At 41.4% G+C, this 26,985-nt stretch overlaps 1 protein-coding gene across 1 annotated transcript in view; it reads left to right on the top strand.

The window, feature by feature from the left end:
• Dock2 (dedicator of cytokinesis 2) overlaps nt 1-26,985 on the top strand; it is a 444,551-nt gene that overhangs the window by 13,866 nt on the left and 403,700 nt on the right. Inside the window, exon 2 of the mRNA XM_021175778.3 lies at nt 13,924-14,007. Within this exon, the coding sequence (XP_021031437.1) occupies nt 13,924-14,007 (84 nt within the window). The remainder of the gene's footprint in view (nt 1-13,923; nt 14,008-26,985) is intronic.

Here is a 26,985-nt window from a genome sequence, read left to right on the forward strand (position 1 = left end):
TGTAGGCTGTCTGGATTACAGAAGACAAGTGTAGGACACACATACTCAGGCAGGCAGACCCTAGCTAGGTTCCTCTCTTAGCCTTGTGCAGGACACGAACTGAGACCTTGTGCTTGAGGCCAGGGCCAGTGAAGGATAGGTCTGAACTCTTGAGGTGGGATCTGAGACCCTGCCTCATGCTTTCTAAGCTTCACTACCTCCCAGGGAATTTCCATCCCTGAGAATACTCTCATCCAGAGGTTAGAGCCATAGGGTACACCTTGCACCGGACCCAGTACAGTATCCTAATAACATTGTTTGAGAGATACCATTAGCACACCATGAGACCCAGAGAAGTGCAGATATTCACCCAAGGTCACACTCAACTAAAGGGCAGAGCTACTGTCCTTCCAAGTCACTGGGCTCTCTTTGATGAGTTTAGGGCGACATATGTTATAGAGATGGGAGGCTGAAGAGTGAGAGAGGAGAGAAAGGAGATGAGTTGGGAGGGGGTTGTCTGTGATGCAGAATAATCTATACAAAGCCTAGAGCTGCTTCTCGCAGGGTGTGCACAGGGGCAAGGACATGTTACGCCCAGCTCAGGCACTGTGTGAGATTAGGTAACTTTACTAGCCTCTCTGTTCCTCATTTGGCACATGGACACTATTCTTTGTACTTGGAAGCAGTGCTGTGAGGATTATAAACACATAAGAGGAGAGAGCTTTGAACAATGTCTAGTCCAAGGCGAATATCCAAAGAACATTAGTTCTGTCAGGATTACTATTGGTCCGCACTCCTAGGTGAGGCCTGGTTACATACAGTTTCTCTCCAGGAACCCTAACAACCCGTGTAAAGTGTAATTTACTCCCTTGGTTCCCCAGACGCCTTTCAATGTGGTCAGAGCTGGCACAATGATGCCTATCTTAAGACACAGAGAGGAAGTCTGACCTGCTGCTGGCAGCTGCCAAGGCAGGTGGGAGGCTCCTGGGAACAGACCCACTGTCTACAGGGCTCACTGCCCACATGTGAAAGGACTCTGGGCGTTCTTCTTCCTGCTTAAAAGGGAAGCAGAGCTGTGAGGGCATGGATTCTGCACCCCCGGAAGCCTCCACTCACCCCATATGCTGGGGATAACTGATGCTCTATAACGACCCGGGCTTCCGGAAGTTGGACTGCCTATTTTATCCTTGTCACTGCAGATGGGCCTGTTGCTCCTGTCATGCTGTGGAGGCCATCCTGCCTGTTCCCCTCCAGGCTGCCAATGACTGTACATCACTGAGCGCATGTTCCATATATGGCCGGCCCCTCTCTTGTCCCTGGCTCCCTGAGGCCAAACATTCTTCTCCCCATCTTGTTCACCAGCGCACCTCTCCATTCTAGCAGCACCTCCCCACACTTAAGGTGCTCGGTGCACAAATATTTCTTGGTAATTTTGACTAAACACATGAATTCTCAGCTTGCTGTTTTAACCACGCTAAGTCGCATAGTTCAGTAGCACAGCTATGTCTCCAATGCCTAGCTGTACAAGATTGCATTTCTACAACCATGATTCTAGTAGCCATTAAGCAGTAACCCCTTGTTCTGGTCCAGTGACCATTTAGCTGTTGGCATCTCTGTGTTTCTGATCTTTCGTATAAATGGAACAGAGGAAAACATTGATGGTTCTTTGGGTCTCGTTCCTTGTACTTAGTGTGCTTTTCTTGGATCATCTGTACTGTCCATGTACGAGTATTTTGTACCCTTATCTGGTTGAATAATATTCCGTTGTGTACATATACCACATTTTGCTTATCCAGCTACTGATAGATACCTGGGTTGTTTCGATCTTTTAGCGTATGCTAATAGTGCCCAATAAATGCTCACATGAAAGTTTTTGGTTTGAATTCTTGTTAACAATTTGGGGTGTGAATCCAGGATTAGAATCAATGGGTCCCATGTTAATTCTGTCTGCCTTTGAAGATTGCTCACACTGTCCCCTAATTGCTATACATGACTTGTTTCCATGCTAATTTTTGAGGATTACAATTTTTCTGTATCCCTTTCAAAAAAAAAACCATTATGGCCATACCAATGAGTGGTCATATCATATGAGGTGATATGCTGTGCTTCTGATGGTCTGTGTTGTCAATTTTGTGGGTGCAATGTAAGAGTTCTTTATGAAGGTCAGAATAGTATAGACTTTTATTTCAGATCTAATTTGTTGCTGTGAGTCTCTGAGTTAACCGCTGTCCATTGAAAAGGAAAGCTTGTTTGAAGGCAAAGAGCAGACACAGTTTTATGGCTATAAATATAAACAGCTAAAGGCACTTTGAAGACACGTCCACTTAGTAAAGCGACACTTGTAGATTCTCCTCCAAGGTCGGTGACCTCTCCATCCATGAGCTCTGACTTCGTAATTTAAATACAACATTCTCCTCTCTCTACCCTCAGTCTAAACCCTCTCGGGACCCCTCTCCACTCTCCTTCAAACCTATGGATTAAGACCCACTCAACGAGAGGGATGTCATGCCTGGTATCTGAAACCTAGATATCTACTTAGAACTAATGGTTGTTAGAGAAAAATCTGCAATTACCGGTTTACCAAACCAGCACAATCCCTATTTAAAAAATCTATATAAACATATATGTTTGTATATGCACACATATTCCTAAATATATCCTATCGAGTTCCATCCCATGTTCCTGGTGTGTATGTTTTTAGAGCTGAGTCTTTGGCACTGGATGGGCAGTTGGTGTGCTCTTCTCTGGGCAGGGCTGTCTCTCCTGGGCAGGTCTGTCTGTCTCTCCTGGGCAGGGCTGTCTGTCTCTCCTGGGCAGGGTTGTCTGTCTCTCCTGGGCAGGGCTGTCTCTCCTACTCCCAGTTTTCCTCGCTTGTCTGTGTTTTTCTTTGTTTCTGTAGGATTGAAGCCTTGTGGGCTTTTCCTTGTCCACTGGCATGTTTGCTGGTGTCAACTTTGTTCAGCTCACACTTGCGCAGTCGTGTTGGTGAGATTTTATGTGTGTAGCCTTTAAGGTTAGGAGATGAAGTCTCACAGCAAACTCCCTGATCCTCTGGTTCTTATAGCCTTTCCACTCCCTCTTTTGCAATGTTTCCTAAGCCTTAGATGCTGGAGTGTTTGTACCCGTCAGGGCTGAGCTCCAGGACTCTGCCTTTTGAGTGGTTGTGGTGTGGTTGTGGTTTGCTTTAGTGCTCTCAGTCTGCTGCAATGACAAGTTTCGTTGCTGAGAGGTGAAGACTACACTTATTTGTGAGGATAAGGACAAATGTTTATAGATTATTTTTAGGGATTATTCTGGTTTAGCAAACTAATGGTTGTAGATTCTCCTCCAATAACCATGAATTCACTAGTACTGAGTGCTGTGTTTTATAAAAAGAAAGAGAAAGCCAGGGATATGTTTGGTGTGGGGGTGGGGGTGGGGGAGAGGGTGGAGGAGATGGTGCCTCTGTGGACCCATGGCGAGGCATTGCTTTGCTTTGAGGTACCAGCCACATGATATATAGTATAGAATAGAGTTTATTTAGGGTGTGGGGAGGGGAATTGAGGGGGTAGGGGAGACAGAGAGAGAGAGAGAGAGAGAGAGAGAGAGAGAGAGAGAGAGAGAGAGAGAGAAGACATGGGGAGAGGGGAGAAGAGGATGGGGAGGGAAGGGACAGAGGTGGGGAAAGATAAGAGAACAAGAGAGCAAAAGAGAAAGGAGGGAACAGTCCCTTTTACAGTGAGTTGGGCATACCTGACTGTTGCCAGGTAACTGTGAGGCGGAGCCTAGAAGGAATAACACTGAATAGATATCTAGGTTTCAGATACCAGGCATGGCATTCCTCTTGTTGAGTGGGTCTTAATCCAATTAGAGTTGTCGGTTACTGCCAAGGCACGGGTGCCACCACTGCACCCTTTGGGTTATTGTTCCATGCTGGTCATTGAGGTGATTTCTAGGCGCTATAGCTGGGTAGGATGGACTGTTAGCTCCCTCCTCCCTTTGGAAACTTGCATGTGCTTTCTGGTACCACAGGAGCAAGTCCTCAGAGAGAGAGAGAGAGAGAGAGAGAGAGAGCATTCAGGTATGCTACAGCTCAGGAGCTTCTGGACCCTGTGTCTGAGGTGTGTGGTGTCTTCAGCAATAGGGTACCTTTTATCTCTGGGGAGTAGCTAAGGGGCAACATCAGGAGGTCATATATTTGAGGACATACAACTGTTAGACAGCCTTTGCAAACAACCCAGAAGGGGGCTTCTTATGTCCGCTATTGAGGGTTTTGTTAGATGTTCTCTGGCTCTTGACATGAGCATTAATAAAAGTTGATCCATACTGTCTGTGTATATTTATCACTGAATTATGTGCATCATAGTGTGTGTGTGTGTGTGTGTGTGTGAATAGTCAATACTATGACTATTTGTGGCTTTTTCTGACATCCATATAGTTATTTTACCTCTCTTCCTCCTTCTTCTGTGTCTAGCTCCCTCCCTTTTCTCTAAGGGTCCCCCATTTGCCATTTTGTCTTTCAGGTCATTTGTATCCTGTCATTTCCTCTCCTCCCACCTTCTTCTGTATTTACATCCCTCCCCCTTCCTAAGGAAACCCCCTTCCCTATTTCCTTGATCAGCTTACTCATACCCTAATATTCCCCTCTTTATTTCTTCCCAATTCCCTGAAGCTGGTGATGGTTCCATTTTGCTCTCCTGGTTTCTGACTAGATTCACAGGACCAGGCATGAGATCCCTCCTATGAAGCAGGCCTCAAATCTGAACAGAAATGAGCTTGCAATCCCTGTAAGAGTCGTCTCACGGTTACAGCAGCAGGTGGGGTATTATTATTGTAGAATGCAAGGCCACCACTGGATAAGGCCATTGGTGATCTTTCTCTTCCAGTAGCCTGCAGAGAAAACATCACTGGGCACCATGAGCATCAGTCAGTAGGGAGGAAGCTTCCAGCTCAGTTCTAAATTGTCTTCTTTATGTTCTGCAACCAAAGCATGTGGTAGGGGCCACAGCAGGGTCTTATTATCTAACTCGGTGAGCAACTTGGCCTGTATTGTTTGGGGGGTGAGGGTGGGGGGTGCTCTGGGAACTCTCTGGACATCATCTCATAGAGATGTATTCCATGTTTGGCACTGGGATTTGTGCTTAATAAGAAATGGATTCTGGGAGCCATCATCCTTGTAGGGTAAGTCTGTATAAACTCCTTTAAAATTATATTTTAAATTATCTTATAAAGTAGTGGGTTTGCATGTGTCCATTTCCTGATCCTTGGTTTTTTATTGACCCTCTCCTTCATTCTTTCCCCTCTCCATCCTTGTATTAACCTTTCTACCCACAAACTTTCCGTCTGTCTACCTTAATGTTTTCTATTGTCTTACTTCCCTTAAGGTCATGCCCTCCCTCTTTTGGGACATTTCTAGCTTTCTGATTTCTACAAATACTCTGACTTAGACACGTAAACAGAAAGATTCAACACTAGGATCCACATGTAAGAGTCAAAGGTGGAGTATCTATACATCTGAGCCTGCATACCTCACTCTGTATAATTCGACAGCTGCAATCGTGTCCCCTAAAAATTGCATTGCTTCACTTTCTTGATAGTGGCCTTGGATGTACAAATTTGATGAAGCCCAAATTACCTTTCTCTCTCAATCTCTCTCTCTCTGTGATGGTTTGTATATGCTCGATTAGGATGGCGAACTCTGGGCATGAAAAAGTACAGCTGTTTTCTTCTAAAAGTTTTATAAATATGTATGGTTTTGATATATTTTGAGTTAATTTTTGAAGGTATAAGATAAAACAACTGTTATAGTTAGAATATGAAATGCTCTCCACAGACTTACTTCCTGAAAATGTGGCCATCAACTGTTGGTGCTAAATTTAGAGGGCTGGGCCTAGGTGGAGGTCCTTGGGGGCTATTTCTTCTGTACGGCACCTTCCTCTTCATTCTCTCTGCTTCATGTGTGTTGTGAGGTGAGTGAACTTTGCCACATCTTTTCATTGCCACGAAGCTCTGCCTCACCATAGACCCAGATGCAACAGAGCCAAGGACAGGGAGGGAGACTTCTGAAACCATCAGTCAAAAAGAAGCTGTCTGGGCGAAGTATGTGTCACAAAGTCAGAGAGGTCTGACTCACACAGCAACTGGTTTCCATCGCTGGGTGAAGCTATTCTATTGACTAGTGACTATTTTAAAATTGTAAGATGTCGATACATTTTGCAAATGCTTTTTCTTCAATAGTTAACATAAACATGCAACCTTTTTCCTTTGTGCTATTGATACAAGTGTATTTCTTTTATTCTTTTGGATAGCAAACAATTCTTGTATTCTCTGTGAAATCCATGGTGTCTTTCAATGTGGCTGCTAGATTCCATTTGCTAATCTCTTGTGGATGCATGCATCTAGATTCACAAGAGATACTGTCTTTGCTTATAAATTCCTTGTATTACACCAAGACTGCCCATAATATCTTGTGAAGTATTTTCTCCTTTCTTTTGTGGGAAAGTTTAAAAAAGAATAGCCATTGATTTCTCCTATCTTATAGAATTCATATTGAAGTAACATGTGTTGTGCTTTCTCCTTTGGAGTATGCGTGCACACCTGTCTCTGTGTGTATTCTATGTACATATTAGTGTGGGGTTTTGTACACACATTTGTTTGTGTGTATGTGTGTGGTGGCCAAAGATCAGATATCTTCTTCAGTTGTTCTTCACCTTTCTTGTTTGGAGACAGATCCTCTCTCTGAATCTGGAGTTCATTGACTGAGTTCTCCTGGCTGGCCAATGAACTCAGGGATCTGCCTGTCTCTACGTCCTCCAGTGAGCTTACAGATGCATAGTACCATACTTAGCTCTTTTACATGGATGCTAGAGATGCAAGCCTAGGTCCTCATGTTGGCTTCTTAAGCACTTTACTAACTGAGCTATCTCCACAGGCCCTTTGGTGGTGGTGGTGGGTTGATAACTGAATTTATGTTTTCTCATGAGTCAAGGTTGGTAGTTTCTTTCAAGGAATACATCCATTTTATCTAGGTCACTGCATTTTTGGGTGTTCAAGTGTTGAAAGACGCTTCTCTTGTGAAAGTTTCATTTCTGATTGCATTCACTATAAGGGGCAGTAGCTAGAGGACTGTCTGCTTATAATCTCTCTCCTTTCTGAATTCATTATTGTGGGCAATAATGTCCTCACTTTCACTCTGACTTGATACCATGAAGCCTCCGTTCAGTTTTACTCTGCCTGCCTATCTGTATATCACTTCGAAGGAGCACATTCTGGTTCCGCTGTCTTCCTGGCGTCTCCCCTCTTGTCCGCCCCTCATTGCTTTAATTTGCGTTGTTTTCTCTCTTTTATCTTTGGGTTTTGTTTGCTTTTCTTCTATTAGTTGTTAAAAATTAGAAATGTAGGTAATTTGAGGTCTCTTTGTGCTTCCTTGCAGAAATCTATAGCTATGAAATGTTCTAACCACACCTCTGTGGTATCCATGAGCTTTGGTAGCTTTTTGTGTTTGCGTTTGAACTTGTCTGAAAAGATTTCCTAATTTTTCTTATGAGGTTGCCAGCCATTTTATTTTGCTTGTGCTTTTGACCCTCTTTTGTGATTTTTTTTTTCAGTTTTGATTCTGATACGGACCTATAGCTTTAATTCTCTGTGGTCACAGAAGATACTAGTCATGATCTTAGTCATTTAACTGCCAACGATTTACTGTGCTGCCCAATCTGTGATCCATGCTGCAGCAGTCCCTGCACGTTGAGAGGAGGGACTCTGCTGCTCTAGATAGCAGTGGCTTACAGAGGTTGGTCAGGTCCAGTCGTTTGTGGTATTGGCCAATTCCTCTGTTTCCATTTTGACTTTGTGCCTAATTTTTCTATCCATCACTGATATCCGGTTAATGAGATCTTTAACTACTGTTGTAGAATTGCCTGTCTCTTTAACTGGGTCAGTGTTTGTTAATATAGTTCTCTGTTCTATATTTGTAACTATACCTTTCTTCATTTTTTTTTTAAACATTAGACCTACTTGAGTACCTAAAGCTAGTCTCTGGAAACAACATGTAGTTGGATTCGGATTTTTAAAAAAAATTTCCTGAAATCCATTTTAAAAAATAATAAACAAACAAATAAATAAATGTGTTGTTTATGTGTATGTGTGTGTTGTATATGTATATGCATGTGTATGTGTGTGTGTACACATTTCTGTATACTTATGTGTATGTGCGGTGCCCTCAGAGGACAACAGAGAGAGTTGGGTCCCTTGCAGCTAGTTAGAGGCATGTGAACCCCCCTAAGTCAGGGCTCAGAATTGATCTGCACAAAAGTGATTTGTGCTCTTAACTGCTGAGCCTTCTTTCCAATCTCAGCAACCTCTGCCTTTGGACAGGAGGTTTAATCTCCATGTACATTTTAAAGTAGATATTGAGGAAATATTTTCTCTTTTCATGTGGCCGTTGGCATTGTGTATATTTCACATCTTTGTTTTTGTTGATCCTTGAGTTTCCATTACAAGTTTGTTTACTCTTGATTATTTTTCCCTGTGTTATCTATGCCTTAGCATAGGGGTCATAACGGCACAGTCACACCCACACACATCTCTGTCCTCCCTCCGTTCTCATTTGTCCCTCTTTCACACTTGCCTGTGTTTCTTTCCTTTTAAAATCTGTTTTCTCTTTTTAAATGTTTTGAAGGTTATTTAATTTTTAAAATTATTTTGAACTCTGAACTCCCTGGCAATGTGTGCTTCTCGCTATCGTCCAATTGCTCTGGACTCATGAGTGAAAGACACACACACACATGCACACACACACATATGCATGCATGCACATGCACACGCATGCACATGCACACACACATGCATGCACATGCACATACTCACACGCATGCACAAGTGCACACACACAAGCAGCCTTATTTTTAATATGCCCTAAGCAGCTTGGCCACTCCCTAACTCCACGTGGCTAACACACATCCCCCCTCCAATAGTCCTGAGTTAATACTTGCTAAATCTGTATTTCATCTTTGCTGTCCTGGACCTTGCTGGACAGCCTTTCTAGGATCTCTTTCCCCTGTACCTACATGTCGGCTGTCTCTCCCTCCCTCCTGCACCTGTCCCGTGTGATCCATCTCCTGCGCCCTCTTCATGGCAGAATCCCCTCTCCCTCTTTCCTCAGTCCCATCCTGGGATCCTAAAAGCCCCGCCTCGTTCTCCCTGCCCAGGTATTGGCAGCCTGTAACTTTATTGACCAGTCAAAAACCAACTGGGGACAGACTTCCTTTAGACCTACATGGAGGACACTGCAAACAGGTTTTGGGTAAACATAATTAGCATAAGGACACAAGCCACTACATTATTTATTTTATTTTTTATGTTTATAAATATTTTGCTTGCATATCACACATGTACAGTGTCTAGAGAAGCCAGAAGAGGGTGTCAGATCTCACTGGGATTGGGGTTACAGATGGTTGAGTTGTCATAGGGGAACTGGGAATCAAACTGGAACACTCTGGAAGATCACTCAGTGTTTTTAAAGCTGAGCCTCTAAAGCTGTTTTGTTGGCGGTTATTGGTTAACTTGCTCTTAACTACTAATTACACTTGTTTATATGAATGTAGTCAGAGCTAAAATTAACTGTATTCCCATAGTATATGCTATGCTATGTTCTTTCCCAGCCCAACATCACCATTTCTGCTACACTACAATCATCTTTGTGTGGTGTGTTTGGTATCATAGATACTTTTATTAATATTATTTTATACATTTTAAATAGCATTATTGATAACATTTCATTGTTATTTTATACATTTTTCTCAATCATATTAATTCATTGAGACTGTGATTATTAGCTATGATGTTACTGTTTATTACATATTATTATAGTATATATCAGATACATAATATACATTATGATATTATTAGACTGTGATATTAACTATGGGTTCAGTTTTTTAATTAGTTTTTATTCATTTCTTAATTTTCTCTTCATATTTGAAGGAAAATCTTATGAGCTATGGGATTCTCCATTTCTAGATTTTTTTTCCCTTTTCATGGTTTCTAAAGGGGACCCCATGTCATTGTCTCATTAAAGCCCTTTGTATAGCTGTTTAAAATTCTTCATCTTAGTTTATGACGGTTGGGCTTAAATGTGTCTCGGTGTGCACGGCTGTGAGTTTACCTTACTTCCATTTCCTTGCGTCTCCTGCCGTGGAGACTTGAGTCTTCCATTACAGTTGAGTAGTTCTGACCATTATTTCTTCCATTTTTTTCTGTCCATTTTTCTCTCTTCACTCTGGGATTCCCCTTATGGGCATGTTGGTGTGTTTGACTGTGCCAAACACACCAACAGATCTCTGATCTGTTCATTTTTGTTTGCTCTTTTGTCTCTGTGCATCTTGGTCTGGCTTGATCTCAGCTGTCTTGTCTCCAAAGTCACCAATTTTCTCTCCCACACTCTCAACTCTGCCCTTAAAGTTCTTTGGTAAGTTTTTTGGTTTTGGTTTTGTTCTTTTGTTTTTTGTTTTGTTTTCTTTTCTTTGCATATTTACTATTGTTGCCTCTATCCAGCGTTTCTATTTGTTCCCATTGTATAACTTTTTTGAGGTAAGTTCTCACACTAGCCTCACTTACAACCCACAATCTTGCTCAGCCTCTGAGTGCTAGGATTGTAGCTGCGCATTGCCATACCCAGCTCCATTTTGTTATGATTTCTATGTCACCAATGATGATTTTTACTCTGGATTTCCATTCCCATTGCCTTTGCTTTCTGTCCTACTTTCCTTTAATTCTTTAAATATATGTAAGACAGTTGATTTAACCCCATTGTCTCCTAAGTCCAGTATTTGTCCTTTCTCTTGCCCAGTTTTCTCTTCCCACGAGTTGACTGGACTTTCTTCTTAACATACTCATACTTTTGAATTAAAAAGTATATACTTTGAATATTATTAGGATGTAATAGCTGCAGGAGACGTGTTCTCCTTGTGGACCTGCTGTCATTGCTTGGCGTGGGTGGTAATGTTTAGATGGTTAGCAGCTTTATATAAATATGTTTGTGTTTATTTGGTGTGTGTAGGCACTGAAGATCTAAGTACCTGGAGTCAAAAGAAAGGGAAAGAGTCTGGTTTTTGCTCTGGCTCTGTGTGCTGGCATGCCTTCAGGGCTCACCCAGGCCTTTGAAGCTCTGCAAAGCCTGACTTCCTGTCTGTAAGGCTGTTGAGATTCAGTCAGAGCTGAGAATTCAGGGATTCCTTACATCAGCCCCCCTTTCCCCCCATCCTGCTAGCCCTGCACCTCTGGCATATGCCTAACATTCATGCACAGCCTTTTAAATTCCTTGGTGTAGGTGGGTGTCTTTCCAAACCACTGTTCTTGGAAGTATTTCAGCCCTAATCCCGAAATCCCAGGGTTTAGGAAAGACATTTTGGTTGTTGACTTGGTTTTTAATGTCTTTGAGATTGGTTGCTGTAGAGTTGCTTCTGTGAGTGTTCTGAGGTATAGATGTAACAGCTAGCAGGGAACACACACACACACATACACACACACACACACACACACACACACACACACACACGCACTCATGACAAAACTTTTTGAGAAAAGGTCCTTCTGCTGTTTACAGCTCTAGGAACCTACATCAGAGACGAAGGCAGACATCATCAAGATGGCCACTGCCATGGGAAAAGGAGACCACAGCAGTGACCACAGCAGTGATACTCCACAGCCCACCTCTCCCTCCTCTTTGATGGTGTGGGTGGTCTCCTGTTCCAAGGAACTACAGAAGTCTCTGACAACTCCTGCCACTAGGAACTAATAGTTTGGATGAGAACACATGTTCCCTTGGTGTTTTTTGTCCATGTTGGATGCTGGAGGTTGAAACTATAACCTTATACTTGCTAAGGAAACACTTTACTACTGAGATAACTCTTCAACTCGTGGATGGGAATACATTCCTGAATGCTAAGTAGTCATCCGTGACACCTACAACCTTTAGGAAGCAGTGTGACTGTGGCCTTCGGGAAGCTTTGGTTTGTTTTGGTCGCTCTAGTTTGGTTGTGGTTGGGTAGGAAACAGATAAGATGATCTGTATTACTTCCTCCTGGTGTGACACAATGCCTGATGTAACAGTTTGAGAGGAGGAGGTTTTATTTTGGCTCACAGTTTCAAACGAATCTCTGGCCACCATAGGGAGAAGGCACAGCAAAGTGGCTCCATCTCAAGGTGGGAGCTTCTGGCAGTGACTTGTCATATCTGTATGGACCAGGAAGCAAAGTCTGGAATTAGAAAAGGCCCATCCCTAGTCATCTCTATCTGTCAGCCAGTCCCAACATCCTAAAGGCTGACAAACTACAAAACAGTGTCACAATCTAGCTTTCTAACCGAGCTTTCTAACCATAAGCCCACGAGGGACAGTTCAGATTCCAACTGTCATATTTATTAGACAAAGATGATTGTGTAAATACTGGAGTGATGGAGTGTCCTTCATATGGGGATTTTGTTCCTGAGACAGAGTAGACGTGGAACAAGAGACATCCCAATTTAGTGGTTGAAAGTATGGAAGCTGGGTGAATTTCCTGGCATTTCTTGTTGTTGGGAACTAGGTAAGATATTAAGGAATGTTAGAGCCTAGGAAAAAGGTTAGGACCTAGATAACAGTTACCTGGCCAGCCTGCCATTATAGGGCAACTTTCTCATATGTTTTTGCTATTACTAGGAACCTTTCTAGGGCCGAGATTGATTACATATTCTCTGATGCTGTGTACCCTTGGAAAGCAATCAAGATAGAAGCTTGGACCAGAACCAGCCATTCAATGGCACTCCCTGCACTTATATATGAGCTTTTGTGATATAAACTGCACCATCGGATAGAACCTAACATAAGAGAAATATCTACTCTAATATAAGAAACTAATTGGAATAAGACTTCTATTTTGAGTAGTGTCGAGTAAAGTTGAAGTTCCTAAGACCTCCCTGGGAACTAACATCCTACTTGACTGAAAGAAGCATGTGCGTGGGTAACTGACATTCTTGTTGGCATGTTATGGCATGAATGTTGGATAAGTCCCATCCTGGTAGTCAGGTTAAGGCATGAATATTAGACAAGGCAAGTCCCCTCACACAGTTAAGTACACCAACCAATGGAAAAATGTGCAACAAAAACATATTTCTAAGGAAATCCCCTAACCCTGAATCCTGATTAGTGAAATAACTTGACACAGATGTTTGTAGATTTTGGGCTTAAAAACCTTGTGGGATTTTAGCTTGAGGTCATGGTTCAGTTCTCAAATCCTGATCATGGTCCTGGCCAACCATTTCTGGGACGTATGCTCAATAAACTATCCCTATCTGACTGAGATCAGTGTTTGTGTGGTTATGAGGCAACTCCTGGACCCCAACGTCATCTTGATGACTTTGGCCAGAGTGTTTTCTGTAGCCTCCCCTCCCCCAGCCTTAATGGTTCCACTGTTTACACCTGGATGGAGCTTCCCGCTCAATCGTTCTGCCATGCCCACTGCTAGAACCTGCCGCTTTGCTGTTCTCTGCAGAGGAATATCAACTCAGTGCTTAATAGAGTACATCTCAAATTTGTTCAGTCAAACTTCCACCAGGGTTCCAACGCCCTACTTAAAATTCAACTGTTTTCATTCCCATTGCTGGGCTCATAGCTCCTGCCTCACATGGGTTGCTGTGAGCAGAAGAGAAGATGTACAACTAATGCTTGGAGCACAGCAAAAGCTAAATGTATGGATGGTACAAATAGCCTCCTGGCATCCAGGTTACTGTGCAGGACCTGTGTGGGAAGAGGTGGGTTTTCAAGTGGGTCTATATTGACAATTGAAGTAGGCAGCTGGCTTCTGCACGGGCCTTCCGTAGCCCATCTGGGTTTCATACATGTGAGATAGACTCAAGACAGAGGCAGCAATATGAAAGAATGATCAAGGTACCTAAGGGTCTCCCTAACTGTCTCCATGTTCCATTTCACAGCTATCTACAACTTCCAAGGCAGTGAAGCCCAGCATCTCACGCTACAGATTGGCGATGTGGTACGAATACAGGAGACCTGTGGAGGTGAGTCAGTATTGTTTATGTGCCCCTCAGCTGTTGGACCCTTCACTCTAAGAACCCATGGCACCTGCGGTACTCTCCCTAAATACAAACTTGAGTGCCACATGAGTACAGTCAGCCCTTTGTGCCCATGGGATCTATGTCCATGGAGGTTCAACCAACTGAAGACAGGCAAGATTACATCTGGAATATGTATATTCAGTTTCTGTCATTACTTCATAAGCAATACAACACTATTATTATTTTTTATTGATTATTGTATTGATTTACACTTCAACTCTTATTCCCCTTCCCAGTCTCCCCTCTAACCTCTCATCCTATAGCCCCCTTACCTTTGCCTCTAAGAGGCTACTCCCTCCCACTCACTCCCACCTCATCCCTCTAGCATCCCTCTTCGCTGGGGCAACACGCCTCCACAGGACTGAGGACCTCCTCTCCCACTGATGCCAGATAAAGCAATCCTCTTCTACAAATGTAGCGGGAGCCATGAACCCATGTATACTCTTTGGTTGGTGGTTTAGTCCCTGGGAGAACTGAGGGGTCCGGTTAATTGATGCTGTCGTTCTTTCTATGGGGTTGTAGTGCCTTTCAGCTTCTTCAGTTCCCTAACTCTTCCATTGGGGTCTCTGGACTTAGTTCGATGGTTGGCTATCAGTGTCTACATCTGTTTTAGTCAGGTGCTGGCAGAGTATCTCAGAGGACAGCCATATAAGGCTCCTGTCTGCAAGCACTTCTTGGTATCAGCTATAGTGTCAGGGTTTAGTGTCTGGGGATGAGATTGATCCCAAAGTGGGGGAGGGTGTCTCTGATGACCTTTCCTTAGGAACTATTCAGGGTTAAAATTTTTGAGATGATTGAGTGGACCCATTCCTCAATTGATGGCCTTGTCTATCTACTGCAGGTGGGCTCTTCAGGTTCTATCTCAGCCTCTGTTGGGTATTTCGGCTAATGTCATCCCCATTGGGTCCTGGGAGCCTCTTGTATCCCTGGCATCTGGGGCTTTCTAGTGGTTTCCCCTACTCCACCCCATTTCTACATATTTCTATTTATTCTCCTGGCCTTCTGGACTTCTTCCCATACCTGAACCTATTCCCCTTCTCCCCTCACCCTCCACTTTATCACCCAAGACCCCCCTCCCATAATTATTTTGTTTCCCCTTCTAAGTGTGATTAAAGCATCCATACTTTGGCCTTCCTTTTTGTTAAGCTTCATATGGTCTGTGAGTTGTATAGTGGGTATTTTGAGCTTTTGGGCTAATATCCACTTATCAGTGAGTACATACCATGTATGTCCTTTTGGGTCTGGATTATCTCACTCAGGATGATATTTTCTAGTTCCACTCATTTGCCTATCTCATGAAGTTGTCATTTTCAATAGCTGAGTCGTATTCTATTGTGTAAATATACCACATTTTCTGTATCCATTCTTCTGTTGAGGGACATCTGGGTGTTTCCAGCTTCTGGCTACTATAAATAAGGCTGCTATGAACATGAGTAGAGCACATGTCCTTGTTATATATTGAAGTATCTATTGGATATATGCCCAGTAGCTGGGTTTTCAGGTAGAAATATTTCCAATCTTTTGAGGAACCACCAGATTGATTTCCAAAGTGCTTGTACCAGCTTGCAATCCCACCAGCACTGAAGGAGTGTTCCTCTTTCTCCACACTCTCAACAGCATCTGCTGTCACCTGAGTTTTTGATCTTAGCTATTCTGATTGGTGTAAGGTGGAATCTCAGTGATGTTTTGATTAGCATTTCCCTAATGACTAAGGATGTTGAACATTTTAGATGCTTCTCGACCATTTGAGATTCCCCAGTTGAGAATTCTTTGTTTGGCTCTGTACGCCATTTTAAAAAATTGGGTTATTTGGTTTTTTGGAGGTGAGATTCTTGAGTTCTCTATATATTTTGGATATTAGCCCTCTATCGGATGTGGGGTTGGTGAAGCAATCTGTGAGTTGCTCATTTGTCCTGTTGACTGTGTCTTTTGCCTTACAGAAGCTTTTCAGTTTCATGAGATCCCATTTATAACTTGTTGATCTTAGAGTCTGAGCCATTCAAGTTCTATTTAGCAAATCTTCCCCTGTGTCAATCAGTTCAAGGCTCTTTCCCACTTTCTCTTCAATTCAGTATATGTGGTTTTATTTTGAGATCCTTGATCCACTTGGACTTGAGCATTGTACAAGGGGATAAATATGGTTCTATTTTCATTTTTTCTACATACAGACTGCCAGTTGGACCAGAACCATTTATTGAAGATGCTTTCTTTTTTCCATTGTATGTCTTTGGGTTCTTTCTTGAAGATCAACTGTCTATAAGTGTGTGGGCTTATTTCTGGTTCTTCAATTCTATTCCATTGGTCAACCGATCTACCTCTGTACCAATACCATGCAGTTTTTGACACTATTTCTCTGTAGAAGCAGGGATGGTGATGCCCCCAGATGTTCTTTTATTGTTAAGAATTATTTTAGCTCTCCTGAGTTTTTTCTTTTCCATATGAAACTGAGAACTGCTCTTTCCTTGTCTATGAAGAACTGTGTTGGAATCTTGATGGGGATTGCAATGAATCTGTAGATTACTTTTGGTAGGATGGCCATTTTTACTATGTTAATCCTATCAATCCACTAGCATAGGAGATCTTTCCATCATCTGAGGTCTTCTTCAATTTCTTTTTTCAGGGATTTGAAGTTCTTATCATACAGGTCTTTCACTTGCTTGGTAAGAGTTACACAAAGATATTTTAAACTATTGTGAAAGGTGTTGCCTCCCTAATTTTTTTCTCAACCTGTTTATTATTTGTATAAGGGAAGGCTACTGATTAGTTTGAGTTAATTTCATATCCAGCCATTTTTCTTTTTTTTAATTAGGTATTTTCTTCATTTACATTACCAATGCTATCCCAAAACTCCCCCATACCCTCCCCTCCCCTGCCCTCCCCACCCACTCCCACTTCTTGGCCATGGCGTTCCCCTGTACTGAGGCATATAAAGTTTGCACGACCAAGGGCCTCTCTTTCCAATGATGGCCAGCTAGGCCATCTTCTGATACATATACAGCTGGAAACATGAGCTCTGGGGCTACTGGTTAGTTCATATTGTTGTTCCACCTATAGGGCTGCAGACCCCTTTAGCTCCTTGCTACATTCTCTGGCTCCTCCATTGGGGGCCCTGTGATCCATCCAATAGCTGACTGTGAGCATCCACTTCTCTGTTTGCTAGGCCCTGGCATAGCCTCACAAGAGACCGCTATATCTGGGTCCTTTCAGCAAAATCTTTCTAGTGTATGCAATGGTGTCAGCATTTGGACGCTGATTATGGGATGGATCCATGGGTATGGCAGTCACTAGATGGTCCATCTTTTCGTCTCAGCTCCAAACTTTGTCTCTGTAACTCCTTCCATGGATGCTTTGTTCCCAATTCTCAGAAGGGGTAGAGTGTTCACATTTTGGTCTTCGTTCTTCTTGAGTTTCATTTGTTTTGCAGATTGTATCTTGTATCTTGGGTATTCTAAGTTTCTGGGCTAATATCCACTTATCAGTGAGTATATATCATGTGAGTTCTTTTGTGATTAGATTACCTCACTCAGGATGATGCCTTCCAGGTCCATCCATTTGCCTAGGAATTTCATAAATTCATTCTTTTTAATAGCTGAGTAGTACTCCATTGTGTAAATGTACCACATTTTCTGTATCCATTCCTCTGTTGAGGGACATCTGGGTTCTTTCCAGCTTCTGGCTATTATAAATAACGCTGCTATGAACATAGTGGAGTATGTGTCCTTCTTACCAATTGGAACATCTTCTGGATATATTCCCAAGAGAGGTATTGCTGGATCCTCTGGTAGTATTATGTCCAATTTTCTGAGGAACTGCCAGACTGATTTCCAGAGTGGTTGTACAAGCTTGCAATCCCACTAACAATGGAGGAATGTTCCTCTTCCTCCACATCCTCGCCAGCATCTGCAGTTACCTGAGTTTTTGATCTTAGCCATTCTGACTGGTTTGAGGTGGAATCTCAGGGTTGCTTGGATTTGCATTTCCCTGATGATTAAGGATGCTGAACGTTTTTTAAGGTGCTTCTCAGCCATTCGGTATTCCTCAGGTGAGAATTCTTTTTTAGCTCTGAGCTCCATTTTTTAATGGGGTTATTTGATTTTCTGGAGTCCACCTTCTTGAGTTCTCTCTATATATTGGATATTAGTCCCCTATCTGATTTAAGATAGGTAAAGATCCTTTCCCAATCTGTCGGTGGCCTTTTTGTCTTATTGACAGTGTTTTTTGCCTTATGGAAGCTTTGCACTTTTATGAGGTCCCATTTGTAGATTCTCGATATTACAGCACAAGCCATTGCTGTTCTATTCAGGAATTTTTCCCCTGTGCCCATATCTTCGAGGCTTTACCCCATTTTCTTCTCTATAATTTTCACTGTCTCTGGTTTTATGTGGAGTTCCTTGATCCACTTAGATTTGACCTTAGTACAAGGAGATAGGAATGGATCAATTCCCATTCTTCTACATGATAACCGCCAGTTGTACCAGCACCATTTGTTGAAAATGCTGTCTTTTTTCCACTGGATGGTTTTAGCTCCCTTGTCAAAGATCAAGTGACCATAGGTGTGTGGGTTCATTTCTGGGTCTTCAATTCGATTCCATTGGTCTACTTGTCTGTCGCTATACCAGTACCATGCAGTTTTTGTTTGTTTGTTTGTTTGTTTTTTTCAAGTCTGTTTCTTTTTTTTTTTGATTTTTAATATTTTTATTACATATTTTCCTCAATTACATTTCCAATGCTATCCCAAAAGTCCCCCATAGCGCCCCCCACTTCCCTACCCACCCATTCCCATTCTTTTGGCCCTGGCATTCCCCTATATTGGGGCATATAAAGTTTGCAAGTCCAATGGGCCTGTCTTTCCATTGATGGCCGACTAGGCCATCTTTCGATACATATGCAGCTAGAGACAAGAGCTCCGGGGTTCTGGTTAGTACATCATGTTGTTCCAATAATAGGGTTGCAGATCCCTTTAGCTCCTTGGGTACTTTCTCTAGCTTCTCCATTGGGAGCCCTGTGATACATCCAATAGCTGACTGTGAACATCCACTCCTGTGTTTGCTAGGCCCCGGCATCGTCACACAAGAGACAGCTATATTTGGGTCCTTTCAGCAAAATCTTGCTAGTGTATGCAATGGTGTCAGCGTTTAGAAGCTGATTATGGGACGGATCCCTGGATACAGCAGTCTCTAAATGGTCCATCCTTTCATCACAGCTACGAACTTTGTCTCTGTAACTCCTTCCCTGGGTGTTTTGTTCCCAATTCTAAGAAGGTGCACAGTGTCCACACTTTGGTCTTCATTCTTCTTGAGTTTCATGCGTTTATCAAATTGTATCTTATATCTTGGGTATCCTAAGTTTTGGGCTAATATCCACTTATCAATGAATACATATTGTGTGAGTTCTTTTGTGATTGTGTTACTTCACTCAAGATGATGCCCTCCAGGTCCATCCATTTGGCTAGGAATTTCATAAATTCATTCTTTTTAATAGCTGAGTAGTACTCCATTGTGTAAATGTACCATAATTTCTGTATCCATTCCTCTGTTGAGGGACATCTGGGTTCTTTCCAGCTTCTGGCTATTATAAATAGGGCTGCTATGAACATAGTGGAGCATGTGTCCTTTTTACCGGTTGGGACATCTTCTGGATATATGCCCAGGAGAGGTATTGCTGGATCCTCCGGTAGTACTATGTCCAATTTTCTGAGGAACCGCCAGACTGATTTCCAGAGTGGTTGTACAAGCTTGCAATCCCACCAACAATGGAGGAGTGTTCCTCTTTCTCCACATCCTCGCCAGCATCTGCTGTCACCTGAATTTTTGATCTTAGCCATTCTGACTGGTGTGAGGTGGAATCTCAGGGTTGTTTTGATTTGCATTTCCCTGATGATTAAGGATGTTGAACATTTTTTTCAGGTGTTTCTCTGCCATTCGGTATTCCTCAGGTGAGAATTCTTTGTTCAGTTCTGAGCCCCATTTTTTAATGGGGTTATTTGACTTTCTGGAGTCCACCTTCTTGAGTTCTTTATATATATTGGATATTAGTCCCTTATCTGATTTAGGATAGGTGAAGATCCTTTCCCAATCTGTTGGTGTTTTTTTTGTCTTATTGATGGTGTCTTTAGCCTTGCAGAAGCTTTGTAGTTTCATGAGGTCCCACTTGTCAATTCTCGATCTTACAGCACAAGCCATTACTGTTCTATTCAGGAATTTTTCCCCTGTGCCCATATCTTCAAGGCTTTTCCCCACTTTCTCCTCTATAAGTTTCAGTGTCTCTGGTTTTATGTGAAGTTCCTTGATCCACTTAGACTTGACCTTAGTACAAGGAGATAGGAATGGATCGATTCGCATTCTTCTACATGTTAACAACCAGTTGTGCCAGCACCATTTGTTGAAAATGCTGTCTTTCTTCCACTGGATGTTTTTAGCTCCCTTGTCGAAGATCAAGTGACCGTAGGTGTGTGGGTTCATTTCTGGGTCTTCAATTCTATTCCATTGGTCTATTTGTCTGTCACTATACCAGTACCATGCAGTTTTTATCACAATTGCTCTGTAGTAGAGCTTTAGGTCTGGCATGGTGATTCCACCAGAGGTTCTTTTATCCTTGAGAAGAGTTTTTGCTATCCTAGGTTTTTTGTTATTCCAGATGAATTTGCAGGTTGCCCTTTCTAATTCGTTGAAGAATTGAGTTGGAATTTTGATGGGGATTGCATTGAATCTGTAGATTGCTTTTGGCAAGATAGTCATTTTTACTATATTGATCCTGCCAATCCACGAGCATGGGAGATCTTTCCATCTTCTGAGATCTTCTTTAATTTCTTTCTCCAGAGACTTGAAGTTCTTATCATACAGATCTTTCACTTCCTTAGTTAGAGTCACGCCAAGGTATTTTATATTATTTGTGACTATTGTGATGGGTATTGTTTCCCTAATTTCTTTCTCAGTCTGTTTATCCTTTGTGTAGAGAAAGGCCATTGACTTGTTTGAGTTAATTTTATATCCAGCTACTGCACTGAAGCTGTTTATCAGGTTTAGGAGGTCTCTGGTGGAATTTTTAGGGTCACTTATATATACTAACATATCATCTGCAAAAAGTGATATTTGACTTCTTCCTTTCCAATTTGTATCCCCTTGATCTCCTTTTGTTGTCTAATTGCTCTGGCTAGGACTTTAAATACTATGTTGAATAGGTATGGAGAAAGTGGGCAGCCTTGTCTAGTCCCTGATTTTAGTGGGATTGCTTCTATCTTCTCACCATTTACTTTGGTTTGCTGTAGATTACTTTTATCATGTTTAGGTATGGGCCTTGAATTCCTGATCTTTCTAAGACTTTTATCATGAATGGGTGTTGGATTTTGTCAAATGCTTATGAGATTTGCATCTAACAAGATGATCATGTGGATTTTGTCTTTGAATTTGTTTATATAGTGGATTATGTTGATGGATTTCCGTATATTAAACCATCCCTGCATCCCTGGAATGAAACTTACTTGGTCAGGATGGATGATAGTTTTGATGTGTTCTTGGATTCGGTTAGCGAGAATTTTATTGAGGAATTTTGCATTGATATTCATAAGGGAAAATGATCTGAAGTTCTCTATCTTTTTTGGGTCTTTCTGTGGTTTAGGTATCAGAATAATTGTGGCTTCATAGAATTAATTGGCTAGAGTACCTTCTGCTTCTATTTTGTGAAATAGTTTGTGAAGAACTGGGATTAGATCTTCTTTGAAGGTCTGATAGAACTCTGCACTAAACCCATTTGGTCCTGGGCTTTTTTTGGTTGGGTGACTATTAATGACTGCTTCTATTTCTTTAGGGGATATAGGACTGTTTAGATTATTAACCTGATCCTGATTTAACTTTGGTACCTGGTATCTGTCTAGAAATTTGTCCATTTCATCCAGGTTTTCCAGTTTTGTTGAGTATAGCCTTTTGTAGAAGGATCTGATGGTGTTTTGGATTTCTTCAGGATCTGTTGTTATGTCTCCCTTTTCATTTCTGATTTTGTTAATTAGGATGCTGTCCCTGTGCCCTCTAGTGAGTCTGGCTAAGGCTTTATCTATCTTGTTGATTTTCTCAAAGAATCAGCTCCTCGATTGGTTGATTCTTTGAATAGTTCTTCTTGTTTCCACTTGGTTGATTTCGCCCCTGAGTTTGATTATTTCCTGCCATCTACTCTTCTTGGGTGAATTTGCTTCCTTTTGTTCTAGAGCTTTTAGGTGTGTTGTCAAGCTGCTAATGTGTGCTCTCTCTAATTTCTTTTTGGAGGCACTCAAAGCTATCTGTTTTCCTCTTAGAAATGCTTTCATTGTATCCCATAAGTTTGGGTATGTTGTGGCTTCATTTTCATTAAACTCTAAAAAGTCTTTAATTTCTTTCTTTATTCCTTCCTTGATCAAGGTATCATTGAGAAGAGTGTTGTTCAGTTTCCACGTGAATGTTGGCTTTCTATTATTTATGTTGTTATTGAAGATCAGCCTTAGTCCATGGTGATCTGATAGGATGCATGGGACAATTTCAATATTTTTGTATCTGTTGAGGCCTGTTTTGTGACCAAGTATATGGTCAATTTTGGAGAAGGTACCCTGAGGTGCTGAGAAGAAGGTATATCCTTTTTTTTTTACGGTAAAATGTTCTGTAGATATCTGTTAAATCCATTTGTTTCATAACTGCTGTTAGTTTCACTGTGTCCCTCTTTAGTTTCTGTTTCCATAATTTGTCCATTGATGAAAGTGGTGTGGTGAAGTCTCCCACTATTATTGTGTGAAGTACAATGTGTGCTTTGAACTTTACTAAAGTCTCCTTAGTGAATGTGGCTGCCCTTGCATTTGGAGCATAGATATTCAGAATTGAGAGTTCCTCTTGGAAGATTTTACCTTTGATGAGTATGAAGTGTCCCTCCTTGTCTTTTTAGATAACTTTGGGTTGGAAGTCGATTTTATTAGGTATTAGAATGGCTAATCCAGCTTGTTTCTTCAGACCATTTGCTTGGAAAATTGTTTTCCAGCCTTTCATTCTGAGGTAGTGTCTGTCTTTTTCCCTGAGATGGGTTTCCTGTAAGCAGCAAAGCGTTGGGTCCTGTTTGTGTAGCCAGTCTGTTAGTCTATATCTTTTTATTAGGGAATTGAGTCCATTGATATTAAGAGATATTAAGGAAAAGTAATTGTTGCTTCCTATTATTTTTGTTGTTAGAGTTGGCATTCTGTTCTTGTGGCTGTCTTCTTTTAGGTTTGTTGAAGGATTACTTTCTTGCTTTGTCTAGGGCGTGGTTTCTGTCTTGTATTGGTTTTTTTCTGTTATTATCCTTTGGAGGGCTGGATTCGTGGAAAGATAATGTGTAAATTTGGTTTTGTTGTGGAATACTTTGGTTTCTCCATCTATGGTAATTGAAAGTTTGGCTGGGTATAGTAGCCTGGACTGTCATTTGTGTTCTCTTAGTGTTTGTATAACATCTGTCCAGGATCTTCTGGCTTTCATAGTCTCTGAAAAAGAAAAAGAAAAGTCTGGTGTAATTCTGATAGGCCAGCCTTTATATGTTACTTGACCCTTTTCCCTTACTGCTTTTAATATTCTATCTTTATTTAGTGCATTTGTTGTTCTGATTATTATGTGTCAGGAGGAATTTCTTTTCTGGTCCGGTCTATTTGGAGTTCTGTAGGCTTCTTGTATGTTCATGGGCATCTCTTTCTTTAGGTTGGGGAAGTTTTCTTCTATAATTTTGTTGAAGATATTTGCTGGTCCTTTGAGTTGAAAATCTTCATTCTCATCTACTCCTATTATCCGTAGGTTTGGTCTTCTCATTGTGTCCTGGATTTCCTGGATGTTTTGAGTTAGGAATATTTTTGCATTTTGCATTTTCTTTGATTGTCGTGCCGATGTTCTCTATGGAATCTTCTGCATCTGAGATTCTCTCTTACATCTCTTGTATTCTGTTGCTGATGCTCACATCTATGGTTCCACATTTCTTTCCTAGGATTTCTATCTCCAGCGTTGCCTCACTTTGGGTTTTCTTTATTGTCTCTACTTCCCTTTTTAGTTCTAGTATTGTTTTATTCATTTCCATCACCTGTTTGGATGTGTTTTCCTGTTTTTCTTTAAGGACTTCTACCTGGTTTTTTTTGTTTGTTTGTTTTTTAGGACTTGTAACTCTTTAACAAAGTTCTATATTTCTTTAAGTGAGTTATTAAAGTCCTTCTTGATGTCCTCTACCATCATCATGAGATATGCTTTTAAATCCTGGTCTAGCTTTTCGGGTGTGTTGGGGTGCCCAGGACTGCACGAGGTGGGAATGCTGTGTTCTGATGATGGTGAGTGGTCTTGGTTTCTGTTAGTAAGATTCTTACGTTTGCCTTTCACCATCTGGTAATGTCTGGAGTTAGTTGTTATAGTTGTCTCTGGTTAGAAACTGTTCCTCTTGTGATTCTGTTAGCCTCTATCAGCAGACCTGGGAGACTAGCCCTCTCCTCTGAGTTTCAGTGGTCAGAGCACTCTCTGCAGGCAAGCTCTCCTCTTACAGGGAAGGTGCACAGATATTTGGCATTCAGACCTGCCTCCTGGCAGAAGATGAAGGCCCGAAACAGGACCTGTCCCAGAAGCTGTTAGCTGCTTCACCTGCTCAGACTAGTCTCGGAGGGATCCGCAAACCAAGATGGCTCCCCCAGGTGTCCGTCAAAGCCATCCAGGGCAGGGCAGACACCTCTCCTCTGGAAGGGAAGGTGCCCGGATGTCTGGAGCCCGAAATGGGGTCTGCCTCAGAAGCTGTCCTCTAGGGACCTTGGGGTGTCCCCCAACTCTGTGCCCAGGTGACCTGGTGCTGGCGCCGACTGGAAGGGATTTGTACTGTGGTCAGGTTGGGTTTTCTGCTTCCCTAGTGCTGTCTCAGGTCCCACACAATTGGATTGGAACAGAAGTTGTATTCCACTCACCGGTGGTCCTAAGATCGTGTGGAGCATCCTCTAGGGGACCTTGGGGGTGTCTGCAGACTTTGTGCCCAAGGTGACCCAGTGCTGGTGCTGACCAGAAGGGACTTGTGACCCTGGTCAGCTCCAGCCATTTTTCTGAAGTTGTTTATTAGCTATAAAATTTCTCTTGTATATTTTTTTGAGGTCTCTTATATATACTAGCATATCACCTATAAATAGTGATACCTTGACTTCTTATTTTCCAATCGTATCCCCTTTATCTCCTTTTGTTGTCGTATTGCTCTAGCTAGAACTTCTAGTGCCATCTTGAATAGATATGAAGAGAGTGAGCAGCCTTGTCTTGTCCCTGATCTTAGTGGAATTGCTTCAAGTATTTCTTCATTTAATTTAGTATTGGCTGATGGTTTGCTGTATATTGCTTTTATTATGTTTAGTTAAGGTCCTTAAATTCCTGATCTCTCTAATATTTTTAACATGAAGGGATGTTGTATTTTTGTCAAATGTTTTTTCAGCATCTAATGAGATGATCATATGATTTTTTTTCTTTTAGTTTGTTTATATAGTGGGCTACATTAATGGACTTTCATATATTGAACCATCCCTGCATCCCTGGGATGAAGCCTACTTGATTGTGGTGAATGGTGGTTTTGATGTGTCCTTGGATTTGGTTTGCCAAAATATTATTGAGTATTTTTCATCAATATTCACTAATAAAGTTTGGGTCTTTATGTGGCTTAGGTATCAGAATAACAATGGATTTATAGAATTAATTAGGTGGTGTTCCTTCTGTTTCTATTGTATGGAATAGTTATAGTTAGCTCTTCTTTGGAGGTCTGCTAGAATTCTGCACTAAAGCCATTTAGCCCTGGACATTTTTGGTTGGGAGGGGGTTTTTTGTTTGTTTGTTTGTTTTGTTTATGATTTCTTCTATTTCCTTAGGGGATATGAGATGGTTTAGATAGTTTACCTGCTCTTGATTTAACTTTGGTACATGGTATCTGTCTAAAACATCATCCATTTCATCTAGATTTTCCAGTTTTGCTGAGTAAAGGCTTTTGTAGTATGATCTGATGTTTTTTTAATTTCCTCAGTTTCTGTTGTTATGTTTCCCTTTTCATTCTTGATTTTATTAATTTGGATACTGTCTCTGTGTCCTTTAGTTAGTTTGGCTAAGGGTTCATCTATCTTGTTGATTTTCTCAAAAAAACAGCCTTTGGTTTTCTTGATTTTTTTTTGTATCATTCTCTTTGTTTCTATTTGGTTGGTTTCCACACTGAGTTTGATTATATTCTGTCTTCTACTCCTCTTGGGTGTGTTTACTTCTTTTTGTTCTAGGACTTTCAGGTATGCTATTAATTTGCTAGTATAGGATCTCTCCAATTTCTTTATGAGGGCACTTAGTGCTATGAATTTTCTTCTTAGCACTGCTTTCATTATGTCCAATAAATTTGGGTATGTTGTGTCTTCATTTTCATTGAATTCTAAAAAGTCTTTATTTTTTTTCATTTCCTCCCTCCCACATTACCATTTAGTAGAGAGTTGTTCAGTTTCCATGGGTATGTGGACTTTCTGTTGTTTTTGTTGTTATTAACTTCAAGCCTTAGTCCATGGTGATTTGGTAGGATGCATGGAATTATTTCAGTCTTCTTGTATCTGTTGAGGCCTGTTTTGTGATCGATTATATGGTCACTTTTGGAGAAGGTACTGTGAAGGGCTAAGAGGAAGATATATTCTTTGTTTTGAGGTGAAATTTTCTGTATATGTTAAATCCATTTGGTTTATAACTTCTATTAGCTTTATTCTGTCTCTGTTTAATTTCTGTTTCAATGACCTGTCCATTGTTGAGATTGGGGTGTTGAAGTCTCCCACTATTATTGTGTGAGGTTAAATGTGTGTTTTGAGCTTTGGTAAAGTTTCTTTTATAAATGTGGGTGCCCTTGCATTTGGGGTGTAGATGTTCAGAATTGAGATTTAATTTTGGTGGTTGTTTCCTTTGATGAATATGAGGT

The sequence above is a fragment of the Mus caroli genome, unplaced genomic scaffold (assembly GCF_978045245.1).
Source record: "Mus caroli unplaced genomic scaffold, Mus_caroli_1 scaffold_13, whole genome shotgun sequence".
Lineage (NCBI taxonomy): Eukaryota > Metazoa > Chordata > Mammalia > Rodentia > Muridae > Mus > Mus caroli.